This window comes from Gopherus evgoodei, chromosome 6 (assembly GCF_007399415.2).
Source record: "Gopherus evgoodei ecotype Sinaloan lineage chromosome 6, rGopEvg1_v1.p, whole genome shotgun sequence".
In the NCBI taxonomy this organism is placed as follows: Eukaryota; Metazoa; Chordata; order Testudines; family Testudinidae; genus Gopherus; species Gopherus evgoodei.
The window spans coordinates 44,751,065-44,766,096 of record NC_044327.1 but is presented as its reverse complement, the minus strand read 5'-3'; the positions used below and the strand labels follow the sequence as shown (position 1 = coordinate 44,766,096).

General features: G+C 36.1%; 1 protein-coding gene across 3 annotated transcripts in view; it reads right to left on the bottom strand.

Moving 5' to 3' along the window:
- The window catches only part of RIC1 (RIC1 homolog, RAB6A GEF complex partner 1), an 83,558-nt gene that overhangs the window by 17,662 nt on the left and 50,864 nt on the right, over positions 1 to 15,032 (bottom strand). For all 3 annotated transcript variants that reach the window (XM_030567872.1, XM_030567873.1, XM_030567874.1), the window contains 9 exons: positions 14,444 to 14,532; positions 12,441 to 12,585; positions 11,854 to 11,902; positions 9,020 to 9,172; positions 8,447 to 8,650; positions 5,975 to 6,013; positions 5,568 to 5,678; positions 5,072 to 5,161; positions 2,568 to 2,728 (listed from right to left, as the gene is read on the bottom strand). In XM_030567872.1, coding sequence (XP_030423732.1) covers positions 2,568 to 2,728; positions 5,072 to 5,161; positions 5,568 to 5,678; positions 5,975 to 6,013; positions 8,447 to 8,650; positions 9,020 to 9,172; positions 11,854 to 11,902; positions 12,441 to 12,585; positions 14,444 to 14,532 — 1,041 coding nt within the window. The remainder of the gene's footprint in view (positions 1 to 2,567; positions 2,729 to 5,071; positions 5,162 to 5,567; positions 5,679 to 5,974; positions 6,014 to 8,446; positions 8,651 to 9,019; positions 9,173 to 11,853; positions 11,903 to 12,440; positions 12,586 to 14,443; positions 14,533 to 15,032) is intronic.

The following is a 15,032-nucleotide window of genomic DNA, read 5'->3' as shown; positions in this document are numbered from 1 at the left end:
GTGGGGTTCTGGGGGTGATTACGGATGGGGGTCTCTGGAGGGGACAGTCAGAGAACAAGGAACGGGGAAGGGGGGAGGCAAAGCAAGTTTGATATAACATGGTCTCACCTATAACACGGTGAGATTTTTTTCTCCCCCAAGGACCGTGTTATATCGGGGTAGAGGTGTATTTAAAGTTCCTTCAGCTAAGTATCTGAGACGGAAGTTTTTATGGGCAGGAAGGGCATTCTCCAACATTTTGCTTTTCAATTTAAAACACACTTTTACTATTCACTTTCTGTAACCTTAGCACCCTTGATTCAGAACTCATCGATTCATGAGTTTACTATGCTGTAAATCTGTCTACAATATGACCATCTCTATAGCACTGACCACATTTTTTATCACTTTGATGCCACCTGCTCTGAAATCCTCATGGCCTTTTATCTTTTTTTTTCTTGACAGCTATCTTTGTTATGGCCTCCCATTTCTCAGCTTTGACTGTGGGCACATGAAGAGTAATTCTCAACTCCATTCTCCACCAGCTCTCATTTGTTTACCTACATCCTGAAACACTTAGTTGTTTTTAAAGTTTCCATGGAACTGTTCTTCCCTGTAATGTGGACTCATTATACTGCCCGAGTGCCCATTCCTTTTGCTATCAGGTACCTCATCTCTCTGCAGCTCCTTCTAACAGGGGAAATGCCTCACATACCATCTGGAACAGTCTTCCTGTATCCCTCAGCCACTCCTAGTTCACACAACAAATCTCTGGCAGGACTGGAGAACTGGAATTAGTAGTCCTGACCTCTACTACTCTGCAGACATCTATCAGGGCCATTTTACATACAAGACTGCATAAGGAAGGGTGAGAAATTAGAGGGGGAAAAGTAATAATGAACTGGAGTCCAAAGAGTTAGAAAACCTCTTCTCTATGGAAATCTTGTACTGCCTTAAATACTACCAGCTAATCTTTTTCTGGACCCACTTTCAGGTCATGAATCCTGTATCTGTTGCAGAAGCTACTCCAGCTGAGCATTCACAAACAGGACAAGTTTCTCTCCATTACATTTACTTATTGACTCAGATGTTCAAGCATCTTCAAGCTTCTAAATAAAAGTCTGCACTGAAGGGAGGGATTCCATTTATAGGTTTTCTGAAAAAATACCAAGTAGGCTAAAGTAGCAGCTACATAAGCTCTACATAGTCTAGGTTTTTACATAAGAGTAAGCCACCACTTAAAGCAACCCAGAACAGTACCCTCAGGGACAAACTGTAGAATTTAGAATTCACTGGGGAAAAAAAAAGTAAATAAAAACTCAATCTGTCGAAAGCCGGCTCTTATTAACAGTGTATGTCCATTCACAAATGATATTTCGCATTCTTCCTTGAGAAACATTTGGAACCCTTAGAATTCTTTGTCTAGACACCAGTTATCTAAAGTTCTTGTATCACTGTTACATCCTGTAAAGCAAAGTAATGTTGTGAAAACAGATATTCACTCGCTTAGGCAGTTGCTAGGGAGTGTAGAAGCAAGTTCCATTCTGACAAACTATTAAAAACAAGCACTTAGAATCTCTGAAAATGATATCTTCAACTTCTGAAGTAATTATTGCCTTACCTAAATATGGCTTTCTAAAGTAAGAAAACGAGACAAAAATATTCCTGACTGATCTTTAAGTGCTATACCAATTAGTGACAAACCCTTCCTTCTCCAGCTGCTTACTTGTCAAAAAGTACAAAAGCCTTCTGTCCCTGACCATTTCCTCTAATTTTCCATGGTGAATGGAATGCGAAAACAGACAGAATTAACTGGTGGGTACAGTTAGATTTTTTTAAATTCTCTATTTAGAAAAGAACTTTACAGATTTTGTAAAGTTAATGATACCAGCTTAAATAATCACAGGTCTGGATGCAGGTTTTATAAATTATGAAAGTTGTATATAGTTTTCACATGCTTGTTTATGCTAAAAATACGACATTTAAAAGCTACAATTTCTAACACCAAGGAGTGGACTGGAACCCAGCATGTCTAGAGACACAGATAATTAGAATCAGCTAAGCCGTAGTCAATGCAAATATAATCAGTCCATCTACCATCTTCCTCAAGTATAATCTCAATGTGTGATACAAGTCCCAAGAGAAAACACCAGAAGCCCAGGTTACTTTCCCTACCAGCTAAAATGGGCCAAGTTTTCAAATGTGCCCCAATTCTGACACGTTCTTCCTCAAGCACAAGTTAGTAAGTGCACATTTCAGGTACTGTCACCTGCACACGTAAATTATGTGTGGAAGTGATAGTGCTCAAAAAGTTTCTCTGGGTAAGTATGTGTGCATGCGAACTTCCAAATATGCAAACCCTTGCGTCCACATTTTGAGCATCATCATTTGCACACACAGGTGATAGAATTGCTACAAATGGATGCCATATTTTGAAAAGTTATCTCAAGAAGTTATCAAAGCCTGTGATTAATCTTAAGACTAACAGTTTATGAAAGGAAATTAGTCATGTAGAGGAGATATTTCTGAGTTAATTACTATAAAAATGTGGTAAAATAATTTTATAGACTTGCTTCAGTTGTACTCACCCATCAGGTTGTCTTTCAATACTATAAAGGCAAATAGAACAATCTGCTCTAAACAATATTACTATATCCCGGAAGACACTGAGTAGTAATGTTTCTGCCTGCACTTTGGTGACATGTGCAAATGCATTGTCCAGATTGGATGTTCGCAGGTAGATTCTTAGCTGTAAGGACAATTAATGGTTTAAACAAGAGTGTTCTCTTGCTGCAAACATCAACGTAATGTAAATACTCAACAGATCCATTAATGCCTCATATGGATTTTTGTGGTATGGCAAAACATTTTAGGAAGCAATTTTAAATTGTATACTAAACTGACTGACTGAGTGCTTAACTGGTAGTGCTATGGTAGTTATATCAACAGCAAAAAGTAAAACAAAACAAAAAATTAAGAGAATCAGTTCTAAAAATGCAGACCTTGAACGAAGGAAAGTTTTTACCTTCCTCAAATGTTCATCCAAATTCCCATTCACACTGAGCCTCTTTCCCTAACCACTCCCCCCACCAACTGAAGAGTTATACAACATTCCCCCAAACATTCCTCTATATTTAGTAGGGCTGTCAAGTGATTAAAAAAATTAATTGTGTGATAAATCACATTGCTAAATAATAGAATATCATTTATTTAAATATTTTGGATGTTTTCTACATTTTCAAATACATTGATTTCAATTACAACAAAGAATACAAAGTGTGCAATGCTCACTTTACATTTATTTTTGACTACAAGTATTTGCACTGTAAAAACAACAAAAGAAATAGTATTTTTCAGTTCCCCTAGAACAAGTACTGTAGTGCAACCTCTTTATCAGGCAAGTTGAACTTACAAATGTAGAATTATGTACAAAAACTGCATTCAAAACTAAAACATAAAATTTTAGACTCTGCACGTCCACTCAGTCCGACTTCTTGTTCAGCCAATTGCTCAGACCAACAAGTTTGTTTACATTTGCAGATCATGATGCCTGCTTCTTGTTTACAATGTCACCTGAAAGTGAGAACAGGCAATCATATGGCACTGTTGTAGACGGTGTCAGAAGATATTTATGTGCCAGATATGCTAAAGATTCACATGTCCGTTCATGCTTCAACCAACATCCCAAGGGACATGCATCCATGCTGACGATGGGTTCTGCTCGATGACAATCCAAAGCAGTGAGGATTGATGCAAGTTCATTTTCATTATCTGAGTCAGATGTCACCAGTAGAAAGTTGATTTTCTTTTTTGGTGGTTCAGCTTCTGTAGTTTCCACATCGGAATGTTGCTCTTTTAAGACTTCTCAAAGCATGCTCCATACCTTGCCCCCCTCAGATTTTGGAAGGCACTTCAGATTCGTTAACCCTGGGTCGAATACTGTAGCTATCTTTAGATATCTCACACTGGTACCTTCTTTGCGTTTTGTCAAATCTGCAGTGAAAGGGTTATTAAAACTAACAGCAGGTGCTGGGTCATCAGAGACTGCTATAACATGAAATATACAACAGAATGTGAGTGTAAAAGAGCAGGGGACATACAATTCTGCCCCAAGGAGTTCAGTCACAAATTTAATTAAAGCTTTCCCCCCTCCCCCCCAAAACAATTGTCATGAGCATGGAAGCTTGTCCTCTGGAATGGTGGCCAAAGTATGGAAGGGCATACGAATGTTAAGCATATCTGGCATGTAAATAACTTGCAATGCCTGCTACAGAAGTCCCATGCAAATGTCTGTTCCTGCTTTCTGATGACAATGTAAAGCGGGCAGCATTATCTCCTTTAAATGTAAACAAACTTGTTTGTCTTAGCGATTGGCTAATCAAGAAGTAGGACTGAGGACTTGTAGGCTCTGAAGTTTTATATTGTTTTGTTTCTGAGTACAGTTATGTAACAAAAAACCTACATCTAAGTTGAACTTTCAGGACAAAGATTGCATTATAGTATTTATATGAGGTGAATTCAAAAATACTATTTCTTTATCACTTTTACAGTGCAAATATTTGTAATCGAAAATATATACTTTGATGTCAATTACAACACAGAATACATGTAAAAACATCCAAAATATTTAATACATTTCAATTGGTATTCTACCCTTTAGCAGTGCAATTAAAACTGAAATTAATCACGATTAAATTTTTTAATTGTGATTATTTTTTAGTTAAATCGCATGAGTTAACTGCGATTAATCAACAGCCCTAATATTTAGAAAACACAAAAACCTTTCTGCCAGCATTCAAAATTATATCACATTTCTAAGGAAGATGAACATATTCTTATGTTGTCTTAACATGAAAATGGCTTTTAATGTCAATGGACAACTTTACCACAAATGATTAGTTAAGAGGTATTGATGCAGGCAGAATCAAAATGCTTCAAACATGAAGGGTTGAAGGAAAGGAACCTATATTAGCTGAGATTCCTACAGTTCTATGTTTGTTTTTTCCTGTTCATAAAATTAATTTTGAACATGACTAATATTTAAAAATAAGATAGCAACTGAATAGCTTGCTTGAAGAAACGAATGCCTTACCTCTTCTTGGCGGTCACTTAAATTATAACATGCAAGAACAATGAAATCATTCCACCAGGCTATGCCACCTGTTACGATCATATTTTGCTCCTTAAAATAAAATGAAAGATCAAACAAGTCAGAAAGGTTATAAGCTGCTTACAAGTTTCCACAAATCACATAATTTACACATACAAAAATAAATACATAGAGAATTATACACACACTTAATACATATATAAGCCTTCAACAGACTACATATAAAAAAATCTCTTGTAGATGACACAAAAAACAGTATCACTATGAATAGGACAATCTTAATTAGGTATGAAATTACTTTTTTTAAAATAAGTCTTCAAGGGTTGTCAGATTTATGTGAGATCATCAAAAGCTATTCAACAAAGCCAAGTTCTTCTGTCTTCGAGAAATTCATTTGAAAAAATATGTTCAAAATATTGTGATTATAATAAATCTGGTTAAAATGGCACACAAGCTTATAAAACTAGTCAGCACTCACCTGGGTAATATTCCCAAACAACTTCCATTTTTTGGTGAGTAAAGAATAATGTGCAAAACCAAACTTGCCAACAACAGCTACATTCTGCCCCAGTTTGTCAATGGCTGAAAACTGTTCAGACAAAAATTAGGGGGAAAAAAAAAACTATTGTTCAGAAATCTTTCAAAAATTGCATACTTCTGCTCAAGATGATCAATACTTTAGCAATATTAATATACTCAACTGAACCTGAAAATTGTCTGCACTAACGTTCTCCACCATACTTTTAAATAAATGACATTTTTCTTTTAAATACATAAATTGCTTTGATTTAATACAGTGGCAATCTCACCCTATAACAAGAACAATTATAAAAACCTAATGCTTGCATTTTTCATCAAGCACCAACCTATTTTTAAGTAACTCACCCTTATAGGCCAGTTGCTCTCTAGATATGTACTGTGAATCTAAAAAAAAAAAATATATATGTATATAATACAGATCACTGTACTGATAAATTGAAAATAAATTAAGTTATGTTCTTCTCATAAAATTAACATGGTAAAATTCCATTAGTCTGTATACAAACTGCAGCATAGCAAACTAGTGGCAAGAAGATTAACTAGAACTATGGCTATAAGGAAGGGAAGGATTTTGTTCTCTAATACAGTTGTCTGAAATATCTGTAGTTTGGTTTATGGTTTCAATGAATTACATTTCTTGGTTAGTTACCTAGCTGTTTTAAATTGGCTTTAACTTCTGCCACAGACAAAATGAGATTCACTATGCAATATCAATTTTTTTTGCTAAAACTCAAATTATTCTACTTGGAAGTCTTCTCATCATTCCCCATTCCGATCTGCAATTTATAAGGATATTAACCATAATTTCAGAAAAATTTAGGATGTTCACTGCAACCCATCAGGTAAACATTTCACAAGACAACAACAGCCTCAACCTAGGTTTGAGGTAAATTATAAATTTCAGGGAACAAGTCTTTCAGAGTTAGATTTTAACTTTTGATTCTTTTGACATGAAAGTCCAAGGGTTTTGGAAAGTGGCTAGCACTGAAATGAGAAAAAGGGTGAACTTAGGAAGATACTGAATTGATAACAACCAACAACGCAAAAGCTAAAAGACTCGATGCAAGCAATTTATAAAAGCCTCCAGCTTCTTTCCAGATAGAGAGTTTACTTCTTAGTATTTCCAGATAGAGAGTTTACTTCTTAGTATTCTGTTACCTGAATGATCCAAAGTCTTATCAAATTTTTACTGTCCGTAAGAAGATATAGTAGCTCTTTAAACAGAAACCAATCAAAGCTATTTTGCAGGACACAGTAGAGCTGCCCAGAGGATTGAGGGGGCCTGAGGCAAAGCAATTTCGGGGGCTCCTTCCATTAAAAAAAGTTGCAATACTATAGACTACTATATTCCTGTGGGGACCCCTGCGGGGCCCGGGGCAAATTGTCCCACTTGCCCTTCCCCAGGCGGCCCTGGGACACAGTACTTCAAGTAAACTTTTATCCTGTAAATGTTCAACTTGGATGAGTTTAGGCAAGAGAAAAATGTATTGGTTGAGGCACCAGATAAGATCACTGAATCCTTGAAAGGATTCACGGCCTGTATTTTTGTAACAAGTTAAACCAGTTAAAGAGATTTTTGGCAGTTGGATCCATTTCTCTAATATCAAATATGCTGTCTGGTCTTCCTTACACTCTTACTACTCATTACTAACTGGCAATTATGCCTCAGCAGATAAACTAGGCCAATGGGGGTGAAGACAGCAGTTGTCTGAGTATTCCTCCTATTACCTGTGTGTAAAGGCCTATTTAAACACCAATCTAGGCTGAGACCTGTTTTTCTACAGTGTAACATTCCTTTTCATTTCTGAGTGCAGTGGAGAAACAGAAGAGGTGGAACCAAATTCCTCTGTGCAAAGTCTGTTAGGACAGTCTGACTGGCGCTACTGCTCTTATCATATGAGCAACTAAACCATCAGACACCATAATTCAAATGAAACTGCTTCCCTAGATGAGGTCGTTTTCATTAAAGGCAAGCAGATACATTCTAAGTTAGAGTCAGATTAGAAACCCACATAAACACTCTCCAGGTTCTGCAGATTATTTGTTTGAAAAGGCATCAGTTTGTAAAACATCATGCGTTAATGACTGTAATTAGTCATAAAAAGCTAAAAAGCAAGGAAAGATGTGAGGAGTGTAGACACTGCACATACAATAAGTTAAATCATGTCAATTTTACTAAAGTGTCATCCTCAGTTTTAGTGAAATCTATAAAGCAGATATGTAAGCTATAAACTGTCTAAAATTATGGATTCAAAATTATCTAAATTGTTCCTCACTGCTGGAATGAGTAATCCTGATGGGCTTTGGACCTAACACCTTCTGGAAACAGCTTCTTGCAAGCTATGATACTATAAAGTGATTTCAGCTCCTCATCTAAACAGTTTGCATGTATTGCCAAAACCCTGACGCTGTCTACAGCAGAAAATCTTTAAATCTGTCTACATGGGCATTAGAAACTTCATATATTCTACAGAGTATTTTGTACCTACAACATCCCCAATGCTCCTTCAGGGCAGGAGGAAAGAATTTATATGTGGGGAAAAACCAGCTCTCTCTCATGAGGTCAGAAAGGCATTTTAAGCCCTTGATTGGCTAGGATGCGAATCCACAGCTGGAGGAAAAAAGGCCAGCCAGAATTCTTTTCACCCTCGGGGAATAATAAGCTGTACCGTGGGAGCAAGCAATAGGAAACAGAAGGGCAACTATATGACAAATACAATACTTGCAGAAGGGATAAAAAGAAACACAGACGCCACCAGGTTCAGGTAATAGCAAGTAAGTGCAAAAATACTATTTGAGTAACAAATGGAGAATTACCTGTACAACATGCCAATGCCTGTGTCCTAATAAAGTGCTTAAACCCTGAGAATCTAAACTGCCCTCCAAAAATGGGCCCCTTTCCCTGATGGGCTTATGATCAGAGCGTGCTGAAGCACTTCTGGGATTCTGGGCCTGTGTTGCATCCCCACAGTTCAAATACAAGCGATCTTCTCCTTGCAGGAGGACCTGCTCCTGGTTACTCTATATTTAAAAAGAAAAAATGATGTTACTGCACAGAAAACAAAATAAACACAGAACACTTCATTTCACACAGTGCAACTTAAACCAACAGTAAGAAAAATATGATTTAAGGCAGTTTTTCCCATCTTTGAAGCACCAATAATATACTGCAGAGATAGCAAACAGATGATGATCATATACAGCAGTATTTTCAAAATAGCTCCTATTTCAAAAGCCGATTTTGATTAAATAGAAAGACACACGTAAGGCAAGAGAAATATACACAAACATGACAATTTATTAGAAAACACATCAGGCTTCACCTTATAAAGGTTATCTGAAAACTGGGGACAATCTTCATAGATAGATCTTACTATTTTAGACACGTACCATGCAAGTGTTAGCAGTGAGCGCACTCTTGATGAACTGAAATTGCAGAATACCAAGTTGATGAGCTTCGTTCTTGGTATCTATATCACACCCTGCATTCAGAGAACAATTCCCATCGATCACCCATAGGTGATAGCCTTCTGAACCCCAGCTCTGAACACATGCAAAACATAAAATACATATCATTTAATTGATGTAGACGGTCAGAAAAACAAAACATACAGGAACTCCCTTTATACAGATCACCCAGGGTCTTGGGCCAGCCACAAGACTGGCAGGGAACTCCCATAGCTTGCAGTTTTCAAGTCAGCAGCTCCAGTTGATATAGCATAGCTACTCCTGGCAGGGAAAACACTTTAGTGCCCAGTTTAAATTCTTCTCTATGCAAAAGCTAGAGAATATAGAATTTGGAAAAAAAAAGATTAAAGCACCCATAAATTATAACTTTTAGAGGAAGTATGTGGGTGAATGATCTGTTAAACTTATTCCTGTGATCTATGAATATATAATTCATAAAGTAATTTTATTTTGTATACAGTATTACTTGTAACAGATCGAGTCTTTCAAAAGCACTAAAAGCATTTCTAGAAAAGTAAATATTAAAAAATGGCACTGCAAGAGGCAACTGAAAAGCAGACAGCATAGGAACATACCATGACAAAGTCAATAATTGGACAGTCACCACCAGCATTTGATTGGTGTTTTTTTTTTTGTTAAAAGTAAACCTTCCTATAGATCCATCTATCAGTTTTTATGATAAAGCATACATAATGTAGACAGTGATTAATGTTTGCAGAGCAATCTTTCTTTATTGTTTCTAGGCTCTTGTGTTAAATTTCTCGACCTGAATGCTGCATTAATGCTAATTATTTGCATTTAAAATACAAGCAGACTTCAAATGTTCTGCAGGAGACAGCAGAAACGCTATACAGATGACTGGACATTTTCATTGCCCAAATTAATTATAAACATGTGCCTGGACAGAAGGCACATCACACCAATCAGCCAATGGAAGATCTCCCATTATCTGTAGTAACAAAGGAACAGTTGGTTGGCAGTGCTAAGAACTGCTGTGGTTTCACTGCAGAGATAGTGCATGAAAAAACCTGCAGGACCCAGTGGCTTTAACACTAAGCAATTGGGGTTTTCTTCCATGCGTCATGCTAGGAAGCACGAACCCAAGACTGGAAATCTGTTACAGATAGATACCTTTGGAGAAACAAATGTTTATCTTCACTTTAACCACTCTCAAACTCTGAAATGCTTTTTTAAAAAATGGGCACCTTACCAACAACAGTACCAATAATGGTACCAATATTAAAATTAACAAAGTATCTCTTGCATAAGCATCCCACTTAGCTTAACCATTAGTCTGCAAAAATCTGTCTTAGGACCGCACTGCCCCATTGCTCCGAAAGGCATCTTCGGCACCAGTTATGTTGGGTCCTTTTGAAGCAACGCATTTCCAAGATGTACCATTATGAATTCTAAAATATATATATGTGATATGATCTTTGTCAGGGGATTATCACCTCCACTGGCAGGGGATGGACTCAGACATGGAAAAGATCTATACATCTAAGTTCTATATTCCTATTAGTAATCTGTAGTTAGAACTTCAAAGGACAAGTATATATGTAACATTTGCTAAACAGAAACAAATTAAAGAAGTTCACAGGTTAAAGGCTTCATACCCAAAATCCTGTTTAGCCCACTGGTTTAAATCCCTAATAAAACACCACAAAACTAACGATAAAATCCTGCCCGCCCCCCACAGAATCAATGACAACTCCCATTGACTTCAGGATTTTATCCTAGACTTTCAGAAAACCCAACTAGTATGTCATCCCCTCCTAACAATATATAGACATTTATACCATTTTGTGATGTCTGCACATATCCCATGACCAACTCAGTTGCAGGGATAGCATTTTTATGAATTTTCAATGGGCGATTTTCATCCTTATGGTGCTGGTCTCCTCTCTAGGACTCCCATTTTATAGATGGGAATGAGGTAGAGAGAGGCTAAGTGACTTGCCCAAGATCCCACATGGCAGAGCAGGGAAGTGAACCCATGTCTCCCATGTCCCAGGCCTGCGCCTCAACCACAAGTCATCCTCCTCCCCAAGCATTTTGTGGTACATATTCCAAAGCTACTTACAAAATGGAATATGAATTTTGATGGTGTTAAGACTTCAAACATAACTCAATACTTCAGTTAAACTGTACAAGATGTTCCACAGTTAGTGGAGAGGAGAGCCTTGCTATTTCATTATCTCTTTTCTTTTTACAAATGTTTGACTCAGACTTGCAGAATTTCAGACCAATTCACAACACAGATACATCAAGAATTGTTTTAACTGCTCTATAGTTTTAATTTCTGTTTGTGTTAAAACAAAAGGTCAAACAGTTTTGTAAAGAGCTTTAAGGGAAAAATTAAAGTTATAGCCATGAAGTTTTCAGTTTCAAGGTATTCTGAGGTAGAGAGGCTTATTTATTGTTCCAAGTTGCATGAAATAGAAAAGTTAACTAGATGAGCTCTCTGGTTTATCTTACTCATCCTTAATTAAGAGCAATACCAAAATAAAGCCTTACCCTTATTGTTAAGCATGCATACCAACACACGCCCAGTAATTACTTTAAGACAAACAGAACAATTGTGTGGGTTTTTTTTTTGTTGTTTTGTTGTTAAACACAAAATGAAACAGTATAGCTACTTGTCAAATTTACTGAAAAAACAGTGTAGGTTACCTGAATTTTTTTTTCTAATAAAAAGTATATAAATGAGACTCAACTAGACTTCTTACTGTGTTGCTATTTACAGTTGTACTTACCATAGAGCTGATTTTTAGAGGGTCTTTTTTGGTACCATCAGACAGATAACTAAAATAGAACACAATAAGTTTGACTTGAAACTAAACTGATTCACAGTTTAAAAAAAAAAATCTTGCTATGTCAGCATTGTCTTAGTATTTATATTTTTACTCAAGGCTCAAGCCATATGGTCTATTTGATTCATGCTACTGCTTACATGCAATGCCACTGCCACTTGTTTGTAATGCAAGAGCTCTCTAAGTTCTTGTTTTTGGTTACACTGGATGCTCTTAAAATGTAGCATGCCATTTACAGAAGTAAAGGGGATGTTAATATTTTCCTTATAGTTTTTCTTTAGGGTGATGAGCTTTGCTGGCCACAAAGACTACCTCAAAAAAGGCAGTACTGTTATTTTCAAACCTTCCTCCTTGCTTAAATTGGGTCAGTGTTTTCTGGCCTCTAGGAAAGCACAAAATAGCTTGAGGAAATCTAAAACTACTAATCAATATTTAAAGAATTGTCCAGTGATTGAGAAGTCAAATACGAAAGAATGCAGAGATTCTTTTTCAAGGTACATCCTTCTTGTAACTAGCTGATATTTACTCACGCAAAATCTCCTCCCAAAGTACAGATAAGCTGGGCACCAAAAACACTCCATAAGGACAAGCCTCCACATTCCCAGGTAACCATAACAACACAGTTATCAGGAGACCACCTCATCAGTTTTACAGGTCCTGTTTTGTTCCAAATATCTGTTAAAACAGACAGGAAAACATACATGAAAAGCTTCAAAATAATGATTTAGCTGCTTTTACCATGTTGTGCACAGAGTTTTGTATTAAATACAAGAATGTTTTGTTATTTTTCTGATTTGCTGAGTTAGAATCCTTTTCGGCTTCACAAATCTCAGCATGTCAAAAAGGAATGAAAAAGATGATATGAACAACACAATATGAATTCTTCCTCAAGATTTGATCTTTGATCTCTATTGAAGTATATGAGGGGTGAAAATACACCTACTCAAAAGGGAATATATTTATAATTCCCTACATTCTGAAAAGAATATCTTGGAAAGCTAAGACTGATTTGCTGAGTTAGAATCCTTTTCGGCTTCACAAATCTCAGCATGTCAAAAAGGAATGAAAAAGATGATATGAACAACACAATATGAATTCTTCCTCAAGATTTGATCTTTGATCTCTATTGAAGTATATGAGGGGTGGAAATACACCTACTCAAAAGGGAATATATTTATAATTCCCTACATTCTGAAAAGAATATCTTGGAAAGCTAAGACTTTACAGCTGCCCTTAGGTATCTTTAGCTTATACAATCAGCACTTAACTCATTAGATCATCCTTGGTCTCCACTGACCTTGGCAGCATTACAAGGTTCATATCTTCACACGTATGACATGTTCTTGAAACATTTGTACTAGAACCGGTAAAAATCATAAGGCATGCATATTTACCTCTTCAACTATCCCTCCCCACCAGGTCCGATCATATTTATTATGCCTACTGTGAGGAAAATTACTGTCTCTAACGTTCAAGGAACATTGCAGAGCAGTCAACTAAAGTGCACTGGATTCCTGGAGCACTTTTTGCTAGAATTTGGGAGATCCTGCGGTTTTCTATAGAACTACACAGAAATATGAATTGTCTTAAGTCCACTATGCAAATTCTTACCACTTGATTTACTCACTACACATTTTGACAAAGAATACTTCATGTCCCGCTTACAATATATCAGAGTAGCAATGGAAAAGAGGGTTTTGTTCTGCATTTATATCAAAGGAGAAAGAGGGAAGGGAAATCTGAATCTTGTATTCAAAGTCAACATCCAAATACAGCGGTCAAGCAAGACTAGAGTTTGGTATTGTTCAGGTTCTGTATTATGTAGTCATCTAGTGTATTACCTTGTGCTGTTGTACAGACTATGCATAGAGAGGAATTAAGGAAGACCTAAAAACAGAACGTAACTTTTCTACTACAATTAGTCCAATATTATTTCTCACTTGGCCAGCAGAGGGACTGAAAACCTAATAAAGTAATGTGTAAAATACCAAGATTTACATCTTTTAAAAGGAAAATACTAAAGCATTCCTATCTAAATCTTACTAAAGTAAGCTATTAAATAAGAGATCCACACCTCATTTGCAAACTTTTGACTTATTTCACAAGACAACTATATCCAAATCAGTCAATTAAAAGCACCCAAGAGACCAACATAAGCACACACACGTAAAAGCATACTAATAAAACAAACTTGTTACCATAAATAACCAACATGTTTACTAGCATTGGATAGTATATGCAATATTCTTTAATTCCTGAAAAATGCAATAGTATGTGGATTCAAAACAAGCAAGAACAAAATGAGGTTTTTTTCAAATCACTGTGACAAAAATCAATGTTCTATTTTAAATTGTGTGTATTTGGAAATCATAGCATAAAGATAGTTACAATTATTAAACATTACGTTGTGTTTTCAGAATATTTACAAGAAATCATGACATTCACACAATTTTACATGTTCCATAAAATCAGCATGATCTTCATAAAACACAACTGCAAACTCTGGTAAGAAAGTTAGCATATATGAGCTCACCAGGATATTGTTTTGGTGTCAGCTCCAACTTATGAGACAACTGCATGGCTCCCGTGGAGTTATCTATTGTATAAACTTGCACAGAGCCACTGGAAGAGATGAGACACATTTTATGCTCAAACAAACACTTTTAAAAACCTAAGTAACTGTTACAACATGTAAAAACTGGTATTTAGATTGTATAAAAGGGACCCTCAGTTCATAAAAGTGCCTGACTCATAATTTAAACACCAATGCATTTAAAAGCAGATAAAAGAGGCAGTTTCAAGTTTACACCATATTTAACAGGTTACATTCTTATCATAAAGCAGAAATTATACAATTAAACATGAGAGATTTTTAAATTGCTATTAAACTAGTAAAATATTCATGTCTGTTAATACTAAAAGTTCTTGATATTTAGGATTAAAATGTTTCTTGCAGATTGAATGATACGCTCCATCAGTCAACATTTAACACATGAAATGTAGGACTCAAGACAGATTTATGAAACTACCACTGCACTGAATACTATTTGGATCAATGAAAACATTCTCTACATTGTAAATGTTTACATGGATTCCAAGTTCATAATAATCCCCATGGAAGA